The sequence below is a fragment of the Mustelus asterias genome, chromosome 7, assembly GCF_964213995.1.
Source record: "Mustelus asterias chromosome 7, sMusAst1.hap1.1, whole genome shotgun sequence".
NCBI classification, from domain to species: Eukaryota; Metazoa; Chordata; class Chondrichthyes; order Carcharhiniformes; family Triakidae; genus Mustelus; species Mustelus asterias.
The window spans coordinates 95,372,568-95,392,855 of NC_135807.1; the positions used below are offsets into that span (position 1 = coordinate 95,372,568).

The following is a 20,288-nucleotide window of genomic DNA, read 5'->3' on the forward strand; positions in this document are numbered from 1 at the left end:
ATTAAAAAATCGGGGCAGTAACTCTGGGCACTTCCTATAATGGAAAAATGCATTGACTTTTGAGATGGCATTTACTTGTTGCATACTTTTTTGTCCTATCCCATTCTGCACTAATTTTGGGACTGACCAGTGAACCAGGGGTTGAGTTGGACCTGGACTATCCATACAGAAGCTATTGTGGCGTTTTAAATGGGGAATAATTCTTGAACCTCAAAAGAAAACAGGAGATTTACTATCATGCCAAAACCTAACTTCAAAGCCCACATCTAAAGAGAAAAAAAATGTATTGATTGCAACTTATTCCAGAACATATTTATACACAAACTATAATTGAAAAACAAAGGAAGGTAAAAGGAGCCACTACACTATTTTTGTTTGTTTTATTCCTTTAGTCCTCTCAGGTCTCAGACATCTTTTCAGATGAGTGAAATGTAATGTGCATGAAAGTGTAAGTAAGAGCCTGTTTATTTGGCATTTAACAACATTTTACTCCAACAACAGGCAAATAATCTATTTTCAAACCAAAGAACAATTGAATTGTTGCAATTTGATTGAAGGTTTATTATATCTGCGACTTGATTTGCAAATAAAGCATAAATGTAAGTCTGCCTCATCTCAGCAACAATCAAGTATAAATGTAGCTTTACATATCTTTTTTTTAATATGCAGGACAGAAATTACAGAAGAAACAATGCACTGAACAAGCTCGGATTTCTAGCAATGCCAGTTTCAATCCCGTACGTCCCAATCCTAATCTTAGGCGAGAACAAAAGCTGCAGTAGTATAACCAGTTTAAACAGAAACATCACTCAATCCGCTAAATAATGACAAAGGACGGGAAGAAAGACGCATGCTTGTTATTAAGCGTGACATATTAGGTGCAAAGCTTTAAGGAAACTGCCTTAAAAATATTCTATGGTTTGAATTAATAAATACAAAAAAAAAGAGTATTAAAAAAATATACACCTGTAAGTGAAAGATGTACTGCAAGAACAACAAATAGACCAGAGGTTTAGATTTCACTTTCAAATGTCTGTAAGAATGTCTTTAAAGAGAGAATTTCAGGATAAGCTCTGCTGGTCTTGCGGTAGAAATCCAAACCAGTCAGGTGTTCAATGTCACGCACACGTGCTGTGTGTAACTTCATGAGGTCCTCAACCCATCTTGATTCATCATCATTACTCTGAAAGATGCAAAACATGAGATTACTTTCTATTTGTCTCTGGACCAAATGTATTTCTTTTCCGTGAATGTATTACTAGTAAGTTGGAAAGGTCAGTGCTCCATGTAATTGATACAATGAGCCTTTATCGAGCCTGGTAATCCCTTCTCATCTTCTTAATGTGTGTATCGTTTTTTCAAACTCTTTGCAGACAGCGAAGAAACTTTCACCCTATCAGTCTTTGTTGTATTCATAGTTAGCTACAAGACGATAACTGTAAACTTGTGTTCAGCAGCTAACGAGTATACCAATCCAAAATGTTTTAAATCGTGTAACAAAATACCGTAGATGTCAACGTATAAGTCAACCTTCGAAGCCTCCAAAGAACGCTCCAAAACTGGGTGTAAAATGCAAACCACTGGTGTGGATTTCGCCATTTGGAAATGTTAAAATAAAACATACTGGTAATTCAATGTAAATTAATGTGGCATGGTTTATTGAATGAATTCATTTTTTAAAAAATGCTCTTTCATTGGATGTGGGCATCATTGGCAAGGCCAGCATTTGCTGCCCCTCCCTGATGGTCTTTGAACTGAATCGCTTGCGAGGCCATTTCAAGGGGCATTTAAGAATCAACCACATTGCTAGGGGCTGGAGTCACATGTAGGCCAGACCGGGTAAGGGTGGCAGATTTCTTTCCCTAAAGGACATTAACAAACCAGATGGGTCTTTATAACAATCGACAATGGTTTCATGGACACCATTACTGGAACTAGCTTCTCTACATTCCAGATTTTTCTATTGGTTGAATTTAACTTCCACCAGTTGGCATAGTGAGATTTGAACCCATGCCTGCAGAGCATTCGTCTGGACCTCTGGATTACTAGTACAGTGACAATACCACTATACCACCGTCTACCCCCAAAGATACCTTTAACCACAATGAAAGCATTTCTAAACCTTTTAATTTGTCTTCAGCATGAGATGCAAAGAGTTCATCAAAATCATTCTGAGTCACTTAGGCTATGGTATCACAAGGCTCCCACTCAGAATCAAATCCGGTGCTTTCAGTTTCGGAAACATCCCAGCACAATAAACCATCTTCCTCTTCATCCACCGAAGTGAATATTCCATATTTTAGAATGATCTGATGATGGTTTGATGACAAAACATTAATTGGGGGAGTGTGCATATTTCGACTCCTTGTGCAAGTTTTTCTCCTTCACCCATTCATCTATTCTGTTTGGCACAATCATGAGCCATGCAGACGAGTACCACCATGAGTTTTGTCTTCTCATGTCCTGTGGCTTGCACTAGAACTGTTTTCGAACCTTCCCACTCCACTTAAGTTGCTGTGCATGTTGAAATAATTGGACATTTCATCCATCTTGCAATGTGGTATAATGAGTAATAATCTTTTTGCCACTATCTGATGAAATGCTGGAAACTGATTTTGACATTTGAGGTATTTTGGTAGTCTGAGTGATCTTGGTCTTCTGCGACAACATTAGACATTTTTGTTCCATAAAGCAGCTACACCAACTAGCTGCAGCTCTGAAATCTCTGCTGGACTCAAGGCTTGATCTGGCCCACCCAAGTGTGCATATTCACGTTGCATTTCTGGGGACAATAAACCATTCCTTATACAGGCTTCTCCAGATCAGGCCAGTAGCTGCTCCTTCTTCTGATGGCACATTTTGTCTTGGGCGTCTTCTTCACGACGGATTCTTTCGTCTTCCATTCTCCCACAAGTTTTTCACTAATTCCGGATTACCTTGCTGCACGACTATTTGACAAGTTAGCAAACATACGACTTTTGCCTTGAAATCAGCTTTGTACTTTGTTCTATTGGGGAATTCATTCCTCTCTGTTATTTGCCACGTGTGTCTTAATCGCCTGCTCTGTAATCCCTGCTCAGTTTCTTGTGCCCATTATAAAGGAAGTAAAACATGCATTTGTGGAATGTGAAATTCAGGCTTACTACTAGAGCAAGTATAGCATGTCATTGGCTGAAAGGAGGCAATTTGACTATACATAAGACTATATGCAACATCATCATATTTGAGGTCAGAAAAATTGTATCCTCTGATATGCCACAATCTATGGTACAACGTTACCACATCCTCAAAGGCTTAGAGAAAAGAATACAAATAATAATACATACCCTTAAAGTTCTGCTATAAATAAGAAATTCCAAGAAGTTTGGTGGCAGTGAGGGGGGGGGGGGACTCAACTTACCATCAATTTAACACCACTCCCATGTCCTCCCCAACTCTGATATTGGCTCACAGTACACCACTAAAATATTGGTATAATCTCAGAGTATTGTCTATTCCCTGTTTTCTACACTTACATTACAACTTTCATCATTGTCTGGTCTGTGTGGGAGAATGAATGATGACGCGGTCAGTTGTCCATCACACTTGTCCACAGGTTGAGTGCTGTCCAGGCAGCTGGTAATAATACTGTAGTAATGAGTTGGGACTGGGATCGACCCGTCAACTTGCCTAGAAGAGAAACCAAAATTCAAATGTTTTTCAATCTTCTTCAGAGGAGGTCAACAGTGTAACCCAGCGACTCATAACATTGGTGCCTTTTCTAAAGTCCTGTCCCACTGTCCTGGGATAGCTAAGTCAATATAGCCAAGATTTTGTTCTTGTGGTATAATTATCCTCATATTTTAATACTTTATCATTCTGATGAATCTGCACTGCATTTCTCCAGGACCTTGCTGGCAATTGGTATACAAAGCTGAATGCAGTCCTCCAGACACAGTCTGACCCAAGACTGCATCCAACCAAAGCATCACTTCCTCACTTCACATTCCAAACCCCACCCCCTTTGTTTTAAAGGCCAATATTTCAATCAGCTTTTTAATTATCTTTTGTACCTGTGCACCAACTTTTCACAATTTGCTTACCTAGATGGCTCAATCCCTTTGCTCTTTCACTGATTCAAGAGATTATACCAATTTGACTTTTTCCAGTCCAAAGTTGATGCCCTCACATTGCTCCACACTGAACACTTTCTACCTTAGTTTTGTCCATTTATTAAGTCTGTGTATGGCCCTTGGTAGCTTCCTGCCTCCATCTGCACAACTTATTGTGCATCCAAAGTTAGTGTCGCCAGAAAACTCATAGAAATCATAGAAACCCTACAGTGCAGGAAGAGGCCATTCGGCCCATCGAGTCTGCACCGACCACAAGCCCACCCAGGCCCTACCCCATATCCCAAACTCTTCACTCTTTCATCCAAGTTTTTAACATTTGCATGGTTGTAGCCCCCGGGAGCATATTTATCAAATCCTGCCAATCAGAGATTGAATCCTTTATCTTGACCTTTGTCTCTTACCTCCCAATCACTTATCGACACATATCGTAAGGTTATCTCCAATCCCATGCATTCTTATGTTAGCTAATAACCTCTGTGAAGAACTTCATCAATAGCCATCTGGACATTCATACAGACCACATCCATAGACACTGGCCTATCCATCATCTCCATTACTTCTCAAGATATTCAAGTAAATTAGTCAATGGTAGGACACTAAGAAGTTCTGTGGAACAAAGGGACCTTGGCATGTTTGTCCATAGATCTCTGAAAACAGAAGGACATGTTAGTAGGGTGGTGAAAAGGGCATATGGGACACTAGCCTTTATTAATCGAGGCACAGATTACAAAAGCAGGGAAGTCATGTTGGAGTTGTATGAGGCCACAGCTAGAGTACTGTGTGTAGTTCTGGTCTTATCGGAAGAATGTGATTGCACTGAAGGGGGTGCAAAGGAGATTCACCAGGATGTTGCCTGGGATGGAACATTTAAGTTATGAAGAGAGGTTGGATAGGCTTGGGTTGTTTTCGTTGGAGCAAAGAACATTGAGGGGCGACCTGATAAAGGTGTCCAAGATTATGAGAGACATGGACAGAGTGGATAAGGAGCAGCTGTTCCCCCTAGTTGAAAGGTCAGTCACGAGAGGACATAGGTTCAAGGTGAGGGGCAAGAGGTTTGGGGGGATGCGAGGAACAACTTTTTTACCCAGAGGGTGGTGACAGTCGCTGCTTTGGAGGGTGGTAGAGGTGGGTTGCCTCACATCCTCTGGATGAGCACTTGACACATCATAAGATTCAGGGCTATGGGCCAAGTGCAGACAGATGGGATTAGGTGGGAGTTCAGGTGTGTCGGTGCGGACTCGATGGTCGAAGTGCCTCTTCTGCACTATATGATTCTATGAATTAGAAATATGGGCATCTCCTTTTCTGGTAGCAGATATTCTAAACATTTTTTTGGTGGTGGGGGGCAGGTAAAACCATAAACATTTACAAACTAAAAGTTCATTTACAAACTAAAAGTGCCGGCCCTTTTCTAGAGCAATTCAAAATTCTACCGCCTCACTCATTTCCCATAAGCCTCCATGTTCTGCTACTTCCAATATTTCTCCAATTTCTGTCAAAGATGTGATACTCTCTTCTTCAACTACTTCTTCTGTGTCCCGCACTCCAATGAGACTCAGTGTAAAGGCTAATCCCTCTCATGCTCTCTTAGTGACCAGTTTAAATTGTCACGGCTCCTCAACCAGATGTAATGGTGCCAAGTGGCGTGTCTGCGTGGGTTTCCTCCGGGTGCTCCGGTCTCCTCCCACATTCCAAAGATGTGCGGGTTAGGTTGATTGGCCGTGTTAAATTGACCTTTAGTGTCAGGTGGATTAGCAGAGTAAATACATGGGGTTACAGGGATAGGGCTTGGGTGGGATTGTTGTCGGTGCAGGCTCAATGGGCCAAATGGCCTCCTTCTGTACTGTAGGGATTCTATGAATCCATAAGTTGGCTTTCCAGGAATTGAGACAAAGGAGTTTGCAGCAGCTGTAGTATAACTCCAGCCCAGTGCAACATCACATTTCAAAAGAGCCTTCGGGCATGGCTTGGTTCACCGTGAATTTATTTTTAAAAACTAGAATGTAATGTTTTTAGTACTGGGAGAAAATAATTTCTCACTAAGCATGCACAGAGCTCCACAGTTACTACATTACAATCAGCATTTACGAGCAAACACTAGAGTTGGCTCCAATATAACAGCATTAAGTTGAAGTACTCCCTTTCCTTGAAAATTGTTCTGTAAATATTTGACATAGCAGCGAGGCAATAGTATCAGTGTACAGAAGGTAATGTTCCTCAGTTAATTGCTAGCTGACTACCAGTCGATATTGGTTTCAATTAACATCACCGAGTGGAACTTTCCAAGCCCCCACATGAACTCTCAAATGACAAGTGGCAGCATGGAAATTCTAGTACCTTTATCTAAAGTAACTCATAGCTGTATTTTTTTTAAAAACATGATGCATTAACTCTGTAAATATACCTTGAACATGCCTTTTGAGGATGCTAGGTAGGTTATGTTACGGTCTAAATAAGTAAACATTTCAAATCCGTCCACTATGTGTCATAGATTAAAAAATATATTGTCAGAGTTGTGTAGAGAAACAGTAAGAGATTTATGGTAATCAAAGAATCATAGAATCACTACAGTGCAGAAGGAGGCCATCGCAGCTGCATCAACCACAATCCCACCCATGCCTCTCTCCGTAACCCCATGCATTTACCCTAGCTAATCTCCCTGACACTAAGGGGCAATTTAGCATGGCCAATCCACCTAACCCGCACATCTTTGGACGTATCCGCATACTAGATCATTTAACTATTAGACTGCCGGAGAATCCAAAGATTTTCTAGTCTCTATTGATCAACAATTGGCTTGATGACAGAAGCCAGAGGGTGGTTGTAGAGAGTTGTTTTTCAAACTGGAGGCCAGTGACCAGCAGTGTGCCTCAGGGATCAGTGCTGGGTCCACTGTTATTTCTCATTTATATTAATGATTTGGACGAGAATATAGAAGGCATGGTTAGTAAGTTTGCAGATGACACCATGATTGGTAGCATAGTGGACAGTGAAGGCTATCTCGGATTGCAACGGGATCTTGATCAATTGGGCCAGTGGGCTGACGAATGGCGGGTGGAGTTTAATTTAGATAAACACGAGGTGATGCATTTTGGTAGATTGAACCAGGGCAGGACTTACTCAGTTAATGGTAGGGCTTTGGGAAGAGTTCCAGAGCAAAGAGATTCAGGGGTACAGGTTCAGAGCTCCTTGAAAACGGAGTCACAGGTGGACAGAGTGGTGAAGAAGGCATTCAGCATGCTTGGTTTCATTGGTCAGAACATTGAATACAGAAGTTGGGAAGTCTTGTTGAAGTTGTACAAGACATTTGTAAGGCCACACTTGGAATACTGTATACAGTTCTGGTCACCCTATTATAGAAAGGATATTATTAAACTAGAAAGAGTGCAGAAAAGATTTACTAGGATGCTACTGAGACTTGATGGTTTGAGTTATAAGGAGAGGCAGGGTAGACTGGGACTTTTTTCTCTGGAGTGTAGAAGGCTGAGGGGTGATCTTATAGAGTCTATAAAATAATGAGGGGCATAGATCAGCTAGATAGGCAATATCTTTTCCCAAAGGTGTGGGAGTCTAAAACTAGAGGGCATAGGTTTAAGGTGAGAGGGGAGAGATACAAAAGGGTCCAGAGGGACAATTTTTTCACACAGAGGGTGGTCAGTGTCTGGAACAAGCTGCCAGAGGTAATCGTAGAGGTGGGTACAATTTTGTCTTTTAAAAAGCATTTAGACAGTTACATGGATAAGATGGGTATAGAGGGATATGGGCCAAATGAGGGCAATTGGGACTAGCTTAGGGGTTTAAAAAAAAAGGGCCGCATGGACAAGTTGGGCCAAAGGGCCTGTTTTCATGCTGTAAACTTCTATGACTCTATAACAATATTTTTAAAGATGTTTTCACCTCACTTACTATGATACTGAAATAATGATTAGCATTACATTAATAATTAATAATTGGGTGGCACAGTGGTTAGCACTGCTGCCTCACAGTGCCAGGGACCTGATTTGGGTCACTGTCTGCGTGGAGTCTGCATGTTCTCCCCATGTCTGCATGGGTTCCTCCGGGTGCTCCAGTTTCCTCCCACACTCCAAAGATGTGCAGGTTAGGTGAATTGACCACGCTCAATTGTCCCTTAGTGTCAGCGGGGATTAGTAGGATAAATACATGGGGTTATGGGGATAAGGCCTGGGTGGGATTGTTGTTGGTGCAGTCTTGATGGGCCGAATGGCCTCTTTCCGCACTGTAAAGATTCTGTGAAATCAGATATCAGGAGTTACTTTATTACATAATAGTAGTACAAAAATTAACTACAAAGAGATTGGAAACATTTTGCTTCTCCTTGCCTTTCCTCCTCTGGTTCTGTTTCTTCATTCTCCCTCACCTCTACTCTGCCTACAGGGAACGTGCCCCCAGAGGTGACCAGGGACTTCCATTGGTCTGGTCCATGGTTCAGCGTAGCAGAGCTGTGCTGGGGTTTGCCATTGCCTTCTGCAGTAATACTGAACAGGAAACTCTCCCACGCTTATCGCCTGTCATCAGGTGTATCGGAAGGATTTGCAGGCTAATACTCAACCCATTCAGCTATGTTATGAACACATCTTTGTGGCCACCAAGTGCTGAAGCCCTCACCTCAATTTTCTTTTAACTTTGTACGCTCTATTCCAGCTTTCCATGCTGTTTGTGCCTTTAAATATTTGGAGGTCCTTTTTCTTTAGCTCCTCAAGCTCCAATATCCATGGGATAACCATCACCTGCAAGATTCATCCTGATGTGAAACTATGGGGGGAGTTTTACAACCCCCTGCTGGTGTATGTGAAGGTGGGAGTTGTGGGTTGGGGGGGGGGGGGGGGGGGAAAGAGAGGGGAAATATAAATTAAAACAGGTGGCTGGCCCCTTAAGGTGTCAATGAAAGGCAGGGGAAGGTGGAAGGAAAGTGGCCAGCCCACTACTTTCCCAACTCAGGATCAAAGATGGGAAGGAAGGGAGGGTACCTCCCTTAGGGATGGTGGTGGTGGAGGTTCCCCTGTCTCTCCCTCCCCGCCCAAGATGTTAAACCCTCCTTTGTGCCATTCCTTCCTCCCTGGGTCTCTGGAGCCTGACTTCTCCTCCTCCCCTTGCTAGGATCCCCGATCCCTCCCAAACCAAAAACCCTGGACTTACTTTAGAGTTTGGTATCCATGATCTTCTTTTAGGGATGGCCTTGTAGTCCCAGCTTTGGCCCACTTCACCACTCTGACACTACTGAGCAGCCAGACAATCTGATTGGCCAGCAGCTCTCAAAGGTGTGGCTTCCTATCCCCGAGGGGTGGAATTCTCATCTGGCTTTGTTAAAGCCATCCACCCTCCCCCTTTCCAAGTGTATTATCTCAGCAGGGCGAGCTGCTGACCAGACTTTCCACTGGGGATGGGGCAAATTAAATGCCGTCCCCTGTAAAATCCACCCTGATGTCGCTGTTCCTTCACTGTTGCTAAGTCAAATTCCTGGTACTCCCTTCCTGTGGAGGTGCCGGCGTTGGACTGGGGTTCCCTTCCTTCCTAACAGCACTCCCTTCCTAACAGGTAAGGACAGTTAAGAATAGATATTAAATGCTGGCCTTGTCAGCAACACTGACATCCCATGAACCAATCTGCTCCTGCAAATTATTGTGTCGCAACAGGCTTTGAAGGTGGAAAATCTAGCTTCACACTCACATCTTATGGATGAAAAGTTCTTCACGTGAAAAGTAATAATTGGGAAATACACGGCCCGAATTGTGGCAGATTTCCATTAACACAGGTAAGTGGAAATTACTGCTGAGGTAATTCCGCTAGAGAGGGAGAATCTCTAACAAATCTTCCGGCCAAGCTAAAAGTATAGACTGAGAGGGAGAGGCAGGGAGTTTGCTCTCCTTTCATGGGGTGGAATTTTCCTGTCCCGGCCGCCATGTGATATTTAGCAAGTGGAACACAGACCATGCAAAGGTCTGTTGACCTCGGATTTTCCAGCCGCACTCGCCCTGAGGCCTGAAAATCATGGTTGTTTTACAATTGGGACTTTGTAATTTTTTGTTCATTATTTAATGAGTTTTGATGATATGGGTGCTGTGATTTGGAGCAGCACTGCCTTTGATCAGCAACCCTTTTCAATTTTCTTCCACGATAGATGAAGGGTTGCATGAGGATGTTACAAAAGAACTTTGTGTCCTGAGAATTGCTAAAACTCAGCTCCTCAGGCCCCTGTATTAGATGTCATACTTGTTAAGCGGGGTCAGTATAGTTAATCTCGAGTGTAAGGGTATAAGTAAATAACTAATCTCAGGTCAACACAGAGTCAAGCTATCAAAGTGTAAATAAAATGCATTGCCTTATATTTAAACAGGGCAAAAACAAAAAGGCTAGGCTTACCGTTTTACTTTATCAAGCGTGTCATAGAGACCATCATAGTCATAATCAAACACAGGACCACTTATAACATTGATTCCATTCCGTTCTGTGGCCAGCCTTTTCACCATCACCTTGTGAAAGTAATTCCACACTTCTGCACAACAGTAATCAGAACAGAAAAATAGCAGCTGACGAAAATAATACAAGTATGAACAAACACCAAAGCTTCAAATATAAATTTTGCAACGAGGTGCGCCTCTGTTTATAATAGCTTCTGTCCGTAATAGCCACAGATATATATTTTAAAATTCCACAGATATATATATCAATGTAAAAGTAACTTGAATCTGTCAGTTTACCAATACTATTGAAGGATTGTACAGCAGCCAATTGGCAACAGTTCGATAGCTTTATACATTTTCGTGCTGTGCTCTGGCATTAGCAAAGCTAAAAGCTCATCTTCACTAGTGTGAGGGGCTCCAAAGCTGGTAGTCCAGCCGACATCATCGGTAAGCAAGGGATAATTAACAAGTGGTCACATTCTCCAAGTTGTTAACCAGTCGGACAAAGGAGTGATTCTGACCCCATCTAGTGGCCAAACCAAATTACTACCTCCTTAATACAAAAACATGGAACCAAGAGCTGGATTTAATGCAGAGGGAACCATGGCAACCAGGCCCACTTCATCCCAGGAGAGGCAGTCTTCCGGAGGCAGGACCATTCCCAATTGGGTCAGAGGACAGAAGGGGCTTATGCAGGATTCCCAGCCACCAATGGCAGGATGTCAATTAGGTTAATGAATGAGACAATTGGCATCCATTATCCCGAGGCAACTGCAATTTATTGATGCCTGAGGAATTTAACAGGTGCCACACACCTTCCGCGACCGCTGGGCGCCGCAGGGGCTGGGGTGTATTATCGACCCCGATAATCACCTTTTGGTTTGACATTTTAAGTTTCCTTTCGACTTTGTTTTTGGTTCGGGCTGTTCCCCCCTTCCTTTTGGGGAGCCGCCCCTTTTACTTTGTCCCTAAGTTATTTTGAGTTCGTTTACTTGAGTGGTATCGAAAGAAATGCCACACAACTTTTCCCACACCCTTGGAAGATCATCCAGCATACCCCATCAAGTTTGCCAGTGCTTCCCTGAGGGATGTCCTTCATCTGTGCCTGATCGGGGGATCTGGCATTGGGGGGAAGCGGGGCGGGGTGCTATCGAAAGCCAACCCTCTGCCTTGCCTCCAACCCACTGCTCCAACTTTCTCATGACTCCCACCCCACGATCCCCATCCTACCATCACTTACCTTTGGTTTGGGGTTCCACAATATTGCTGAGTCCCTGTGGTGGGGGTGCAGTGCCGTCAGCAGCCACTGCTCCTTCTGCCACTGGTGGCAGTGAATAACTACCATCTCCTGTTTGGCAGGCAGCTCTAAGCAGGTGGGAGCTCTGTCACCAGGGGCCTCAACTACAGTGGAGGCCTAACAGTGGCCACTTAAATGCCTGAAGGGAACTTGATTCTGTCGGGCCTCCCCCCACACAACTAACAGGGGTTGCCCGCTGACTCTCCACGGGTGAGACACAATCAGTCCCACAAAATCCAGCCCTAAGGTTCTGCTACTTCACCTGTTTTCCCTTTTTGATTTTACAAACACAAATACTCACTTTTAAAAGCAGGATACATTGGAACAATGTTTGAAGATAGGAGGGCATCATATTTAGCTTCAAGTGAGAAACCAAGAGCTGCAAAATAAGAGCAAAGGGTGAACTTTGATCTGATGGAATTACAGTGAAGTACATCTATACAATGTTTTGCAAAAAAATTGCATATTTTTCTGTAACATGTCTAGTATTTAAATATTCATATTTAGAAATTAAGCATAACGATGATCAAATTAGATATCCCAAGTGTTTTGGAATATATCCTTTCTTGGTAAAAGAAAAATTCCAAGGATGATTTTTGGGCAGTGGAATTGGGTAGTAGTGGTCGAGAGGAATTATATTTTAAATTCTCCTTACTGGTGGTTAAAATACCAAACAAGATGAGGTGAACCGAGTTTCAATCTCAATCTGACGCTTACCTTCATCTCACACTTAAAGGGAAACATTTTTCTGTCTCAGTTTCCATATCTACATAGGAGAGGAGCATGTTCCTTCTGGGAAGTATTGTGGTGCAGTGGGTGACGTCCCTGTCTCTGAACTGGAGGTTCCAGGTTCAAGTCTCAGCCCAGGAACTGATTTCCAAGGAAGGTGCGTTCATAACACGGTCTAACAGCTAGAACGTACCAACCTGCAAATCCTTCCAAACACGCCAGTGGCTGGCAGTAAGAACGGGAGAGATTCCTGGTCAGCCGCGCTTGATGTGGAGTGGCGCTCTTCAAGCTATAAGCCCTGGTGACAGACTAGCGGCGTCTTCCAGGAATAACTAGTTATGAAAACAGATGGAAGTCTGTCTTAGTGCCCCACTAGGTGTGGGAAGAGAATTAGAATTTTCCCTTCCGACAGGGTCAGAAGCCTCGGTTATGAGGTACCATTGCAGAAACTGGATTCTTTAGTCTTGGAAAGAGGTGGCTAATGGCGAGTCTCAAAGTCACAATGTCATGAAAGGTAGGGAGGAGTTAATCTCAATCACAGGCTTACTCAAAAGCTATAATATTGTAGCAAAACAGTATGAAAGGTATCCTCTTTTCTAATCTAATACTCAAATGCTGTAGGGGCAGATTGTCTCTTTCACTGAGGGAATGTCATTGTCCTGAAATGTGAACAGTTTCCCTCACCACAGATACAGTCAGACCAGCTGTATATTTCCAGCATTTTTGTGAGTGCCAGCATCAGTAGTAATGTGCCTTTGTCATTTTCACTGCCTGGACAGAAATCTGGTGATAGAATCCACCGGATTTTCATTTTGTTGACTTATCATAGAATCACACAATCCCTACCATGCAGAAGGAGGACATTCGGCCCATCGAACCTGCACCAACCACAATCCCACCCAGTCCCCATCCCCATATCTACCCTGCCATTCTCCCTGACACTAAGGGGTAGTTTAGCATGGCCAATCAACCTAACCCTCACGTCTTTGCATTGTGGGAGGAAATCGGAGCACCCAGAGGAAACCCATGCAGACATGGGGAGAATGTGTCTCCACACAGTCAGTCACTTAGGCCGGAATTGAACCCGGGTCCCTGGCGCTGTGAGGCAGCAGTGCTAACCACTCAGGTCAAGTTACCAGCCATTCAATGCAGACAAAATTCTACCCTGCAGTCCCTCATTCTAAATTAAAAAGGGAAAGTCAGATTGAAATCGGCTGATCTGGGACAAGGCCTCAATTCAAATAATCGTACAGAATACTTTTAGCCCCACCATTCTCGATCTGCCATCCATCAATTTTAACTGTCTGTCTGTGAAGAGGATTAACTGTTTAAAATGTTGCATATTTTACACTTTACTGCAAAACTTTTGTTGCTCTTTCACTATAAAGTACTGTGAAGTATTGAGATTGGGAAGACTAGGCCTGTATTCACTGTAATTTAGAAGAATGAAAGGGTTCTAATTGAAAATTCCGACAGGAATGGACAGGTGGGATACAGGGATATTGTTTCCCCTGGCTGCAAGAGTCTAGAATCAGGGGCCACAGACTCAGGATACAGGGTAGACCAATTAGCATTGAACTTCACTCAGAGGGCGGTGAATCTGTGGAATTTTCTATCACAGAAGGCTGTGGAGACAAGTCACTGAATATATTTAAGATATATTTAATATATTTATATATCTAGATATATTTCTAGACTCCAAAGGCATCAAGGGTTATGGGGAGAGCGCGGGGGTATGGTGTTGAGATAGAGGATTCACCATGATCACGTTGAATGGCAGAGCAGGCTCAAAGGGCCGAATGGCCTACTGCTGCTCCCATTTCCTATGTTTCAATGTGAAGTTGCACTTTTAAAAAGGAACAAAGTAGTCTTCGGGATTTTTAATTTACATGGCATCCCGAGCCCTCAATGAGGGGGAGCAGGCAACATTCTTAATGGAATGTCTGTGCAGGAAAACTCGCTGGGAAATATTGGGGAGAATTGCAGATATTTAACGGTGTCCATGGCAGATCTTTGAGGTCATGGCACGTGTTTGGAGGTGGCAGTCGCCTGTCACAGCTACAGATGAGGCTCCAGGAGTACAAGCAAGCTAAGGGAGAGAAGCTGGTCTCCGTATCTCTGGAGCTGGTGAAGTTATTGAACTGCATCTTCATCCTGAATGCTCTTTCGGAGAGTCGGTACAAACTCGATGGGCTGAATGGCTTCTTTCTGCACTGCAGGGATTCTATGGGAAATCACCGAGCCAAAGTGGTGAAGGACGGAGATGTCTGGAGGAAGTGGAGGAGACTCAACAGTAGCAAACTCAGACTGTCCTTCTTTAATCTCTATGAGATTCCAGCATCTAGAAGATGAGGGAGAGCTGAACTAAGACCAGGGAAGAGGCCACCATCAGGGAGGTGACTATTGTCAAGGGTGGGGGGGAGAGGTGGGTGGGGGCGGGGGGGGGGGGGGGGGGGGAGCGGTAGAGGCAGACGGAGCAGGTTGCTGCATGACAAGCACAAATCCAGTCTCTGCTGTCCTACTTCACGACATGCCCAAGGGATACTCCAAAGGAGTGGTGGAATTGTAACAGGGTCGGGCACTTCCAACTATGCTGCCCTCAATGACAACAAACCCATAGCTGGCAGGCATGGCAACCCCGTTCAGCACAATTCCCTCACCAGAGAGGATATAGGCTCAGCAAAGGAGTTGAAATGCTGAGGCGCTCAGCAAGGAAGAACAAAGAACAAAGAAAATTACAGCTAAGGAACAGGCCCTTTGGCCCTCCAAGCCTGCACCGACCATGCTGCTTGACTTAACTAAAACCCCCTACCCTTCCGGGGACCATATCCCTCTATTCCCATCCTATTCATGTACTTGTCAAGACGCCCCTTAAAAGTCACTACCATATCCGCTTCCACTATCTCCCCCAGCAACGAGTTCCAGGCACCCACTGCTCTCTGTGTAAAAAATCTGCCTCGTACATCTCCGTTAAACCTTACCCCTCGCACCTTAAACCTATGCCCCCTAGTAATTGACTCTTCCACCCTGGGAAAAAGCTTCTGACTATCCACTCTGTCCATGCCTCTCATCATCTTGTAGACTTCTATCAGGTCACCCCTCAACCTCCGTCGCTCCAGTGAGAACAAACCAAGTTTCTCCAACCTCTCCTCATAGCTAATGCCCTCCATACCAGGCAACATCCTGGTAAATCTTTTCTGTACTCTCTCCAAAGCCTCCACATCCTTCTGGTAGTGTGGCGACCAGAATTGAACACTCTATTCCAAGTGCAGCCTAACTAAGGTTCTATAAAGCTGCAACATGACTTGCCAATTTTTAAACTCAATGCCCCAGCCAATGAAGGCAAGCATGCTGAATGCCTTCTTGACAACCTTCTCCACCTGCATTGCCACTTTCAGTGACCTGTGTACCTGTACACCCTGATCCCTTTGCCTATCAATACTCTTAAGGGTTCTGCCATTTATTGTATATTTCCTAGCTGTATTGGACCTTCCAAAATCATTACCTCCCATTTGTCCAGATTAAACTCCATCTGCCATCTCTCCGCCCAAGTCTCCAACTGATCTATATCCTGCTGTATCCTCTGATGGTCCTCGTCGCTATCCGCAAATTCAACAACCTTTGTGTCGTCTGCAAACTTACTAATCAATCCAGTTACATTTTCCTCCAAATCATTTATATATATTACAAACAGCAAAGGTCCCAGCACTGATCCTTGAGGAACACCACTTGTCACAGCCCTCCATTCAGAAACACACCCTTCCACTGCTACCCTCTGTCTTCTTTGACCGATGTGGAGATGCCGGCGACTTGATTAGCTGTAAGTATTCGCATTCCAACCATTATTCATGTAAATTGAGTCTGTCTTTATATGCCCTGTTTGTGAACAGAATTCCCACTCACCTGAAGAAGGGGCTTGGAGCTCCGAAAGCTTGTGTGGCTTTTGCTACCAAATAAACCTGTTGGACTTTAACCTGGTGTTGTTAAACTTCTTTCTTTGACCGAGCCAGTTTTGTATCCACCTTGCTAGCTCACCTCTGATCCCATGCAACTTCACCTTCTGCACCAGTCTGCCATGGGGGACCTTGTCAAAGGCCTTACTGAAGTCCATGTAGACAACATCCAAAGCCCTACTCTCATCAATCATCTTCGTCACAGAAAACTGGCTTCTGCCAGATTGGAGAGGGTCGCAGCTGATGCCACACCCACGTCTCAGGGAAACAGTAGCGTTCCCACCCCAATCCACTGCAGATCCAGGCAGGGAGTCATCCAAGTATCATCAACGTGCTAATGAGGGAGATCCAAACTCAATCCAGAGGAGTAGAGCCATGTACAGTTTCACCTTTACCATTCATTTCAAAAGAGCACTTCAGACAACTTCAACTAGTCGATGAAGACATCAGTAGAGTTCATTTCTATTGGAAGACTGTATAATCACCGACTGAGCGGCATGGTAGCACAGTGGTTAGCACTGCTGCCTCACTGTGCCAGGGACCCAGCTTCGATTCCAGCCTCAGGTCACTGTCTGTGCGGAGTTTGCATGTTCTCCCCGTGTCTGCATGGGTTTTCTCTGGGTGCCCCGGTTTCCTCCCACACTCCAAAGATGTGCAGGTTAGTTGGATTGGCCAAGTTAAATTGCCCCTTGGTGTCCCAAGATGTGTAGGTTAAATGGATTAGCCATGGGAAATGTGTGGGGTACCGGGATACGATAAAGGAGAGGGCTTGGGTATGATAGGGTAAGCCAGGGAATCGGGGCAGATTCGATGGGCCAAATGGTCTCTTCTGCACTATGATTCTATGACCTGACGCTGCCTAATGAAGGAATTTAAATGGGCATGTAAACTGCTGAGGTGCTGGAAGAGGATCAGGGAGGATGGTGGAGGTCTCTATCAGCTGGTTCATGACAATGGGAGTGAGGTGAAGCAACCCGTCTTTCCTGGCAGTCTCTAGCATCAAGTGTTGACTGTGGTGCATGATCAGGCAGGACACTGAGCATTGGAAAAGGCAGCTGCTCTGGCAAGAAGGCGGGATTACCATTTTCCTCTTTATTCTTTCATGGGATATGGGCATTGCCATCTGGGGAAGCATTTGTTATCCATCCTTAATTGCCCTTGAACTTAATGGCTTGCTGGGCCATTTCAGAGGGCATTTAAAGGTCAACCATATTGCTGTGGGTCTGGAGTCACATGGAGGCCAAGCCAAGTAAGGGCAGCAGATTTCTTTCCCTAAAGGACACTAGTGAACCAGGTGGGTTCTTACAACAATCAATGATAGTTTCATGGGCACAATTCCTGGGATTAGCTTTATATTCCAGATTTATTTTTGCTCTAATTCAAACTCCACTAGCTGCTATGGTGGGATTTGAACCTATGTTTCCACTGCGTTAACCAGGGTCACCAGATTATTGTCCAGTGACACTACCACTACATCAGAGCCAGGGATGGCTGCCAATATTAATAACTACTACCAGAGCTGTGAGGTGTCACTTTAGCCAAAGCAGGGAAGCAACTCAACACCGATGGTCACACCCACGATGTCGAACCTGTAGCTAAAGGGACATCTCAGAAGACCATTCCCAGAGGGGAGTTCTTCAATGCCAGAAGTCTGGTGAATGATATGGAGGCAAGCAGCCCACTTAACAATGTAATGGAAGCACCAGCCAGCAGTGTCCTGGCTGAAGAGGAGACAGATAATGATGGGGAGTCCTGGAATGCGTGTGTCAGAGATTCCAGGGTTGTAGCCAGGGTGTGGAGGCCGACTCCAGTACCAGAAAGAGATGCTGAGGTGTCTGACAGCGAGGATGCGCCCTGAGTAACCAGGGCGACTGATCATACGGTCCCTGGAGACATGACAGATCTAGTCCCTACAAGGCTGACCCATCACAAAGTCTGGGTGTGATTGAAAGTGCTGCTTCAGGAGAAGAGCTGAGAAGGTCATCCCGAAATGGATAACCTGCCACCCATACCATTTGCCCAGATTGGGGATGAGCAAAAGAAAAGGTGTCACCAACATATATACCAGCTGTTGTAGCTCAGTCGGTGCCGATCACACAATTGTTCAGCAAACAATCATCGCTTGAAATGTGTAAATGCCCCGAAAACAAATCACAAGCAGGAAAGTGTGTAGTGGGGCCTCTGGCAGCAGGTGGCGGTGGTGGGGGAGAGCACTGAGCAAGGGAACTGGTCGGCCCCTCACTGCAGGGAGCAGTATCTTTGGGGAGTTGAGGGGCAGAGATAGCCCCAGATGCAATGGGATGAGGGAGAAAGCAGCAAGGACTCGTCTAGGACTTGAGTGGCAGTGTGGCCAGAATCAAGACCGCGAATAGTGCAACGTGAAGCCCCTGAGGATGGATGAAGCGCCAGGGAGGAGAATTGGAGACTGCTGTCAGACTGACAGCATCCCAGAGTCTGAGAAGTCTCATAGAGAGACAGGAGAGCAGGGCTGCAGCCAAGAGCTGGAGCAGCAAGACTGGTTAGTCACTGCATTGAGGAGCTGAGACCACAAGAAGAGCAGAGAGCTGAGTATCCATTGTGGATATTCATTGTAAATAGTTTGTTCCTTGAAAATATAATTTTCCTCAAGAATTTATACAGCGTTGATGCTGGTGGAATAAAGGCACCCTGTTTTTTAACATTCATTAAGTCCATGAGTTGAAATCTCATATTATAACATATGAGACAGTAATGGAGCAAGAAATCACAAATAAATAACAAAATATAGATTTTTACAGAAGCTGTCAAATATTGCTAATTCCCCAAAGTGCAAAATAACAAATTACTTGCACCTGTTGTGCTAAAATATTGTTATAATTACCCTTATATGTGTGTGTATATATATTATATATAGTTATATATCAACAACTATGGAAATTGTCAGTTGCAGCTAAATTTTCTTCAATCTTATTTCAAATGCTCCAAATCAAGCAGAATAATTTGAGACGTGCAGGCTGATAAATATTTCCAAAGTGCTGACTGAAGCTTCATGAATTTATCCAATTTCTAAATTCAAAGGAACCTCCAATCACGTCGTTAAACAAATCATACAGAAATTTGTATCCGAGTGTCCTAATTTTCCCTCTTCCCCTCCAGTTTTAAACCCGTTATGAAGCACGACAGACTTGAAGAATTCAATAGCAATCTAAATATTAGAAATAAAAGTGAAATTTTGTACTAAAAGATCACTTATTGGTTAGGGAGGTACTTTTATAACTTTAATCAGTTTTTTCTGACAAAAGGGGCTCTACTGCCTCACAGCACCAGGGACCCAGGTTCAATTCCAGCCTTGGGTCACTGTCTATGCGGAGTTTGCACATTGTCCCCGTGTCTGCGTGGGTTTCCTTCCACACTCCAAAGTTATGCAGGTTAGGTGGATTAGCTACACTAAATGTACAGGGTTACAGGTATGGGGCGGGGAGAGGGCCTGGTTAAGATACTCTGTCAGAGAGTTGGTGCAGACTCGATTGGTCTCCTCCTGCTCTGTAGGGATTCTATAACTCAATGAATATAAACATTCGGAAGAAAACTTTTATCAATTTAAGCAATTTGATCATCAAGCAATAAAAACAAATTAAATTAAACGATATCATGGCTGAAAATGAGCAGCTCTACTGCTGCATTGTGGCCACATGGTCAACAGGATTGTCATGATGTGGAGATGCCGGCGTTGGACTGGGGTAAACACAGTAAGAAGTTTAACAACACCAGGTTAAAGTCCAACAGGTTTATTTGG

General features: G+C 44.1%; 1 protein-coding gene across 1 annotated transcript in view; it reads right to left on the reverse strand.

Annotated features, from left to right (window-relative positions):
• Positions 1–385: 385 nt before the first annotated feature.
• The window catches only part of enpp2 (ectonucleotide pyrophosphatase/phosphodiesterase 2), an 88,952-nt gene continuing 69,049 nt past the window's right edge, over positions 386–20,288 (reverse strand). Inside the window, exons 23-26 of the mRNA XM_078216508.1 lie at positions 12,133–12,210; positions 10,494–10,626; positions 3,516–3,669; positions 386–1,183 (exon numbers count right to left, since the gene is read on the reverse strand). Coding sequence (XP_078072634.1) covers positions 1,013–1,183; positions 3,516–3,669; positions 10,494–10,626; positions 12,133–12,210 — 536 coding nt within the window. The 3' untranslated portion in view covers positions 386–1,012. The remainder of the gene's footprint in view (positions 1,184–3,515; positions 3,670–10,493; positions 10,627–12,132; positions 12,211–20,288) is intronic.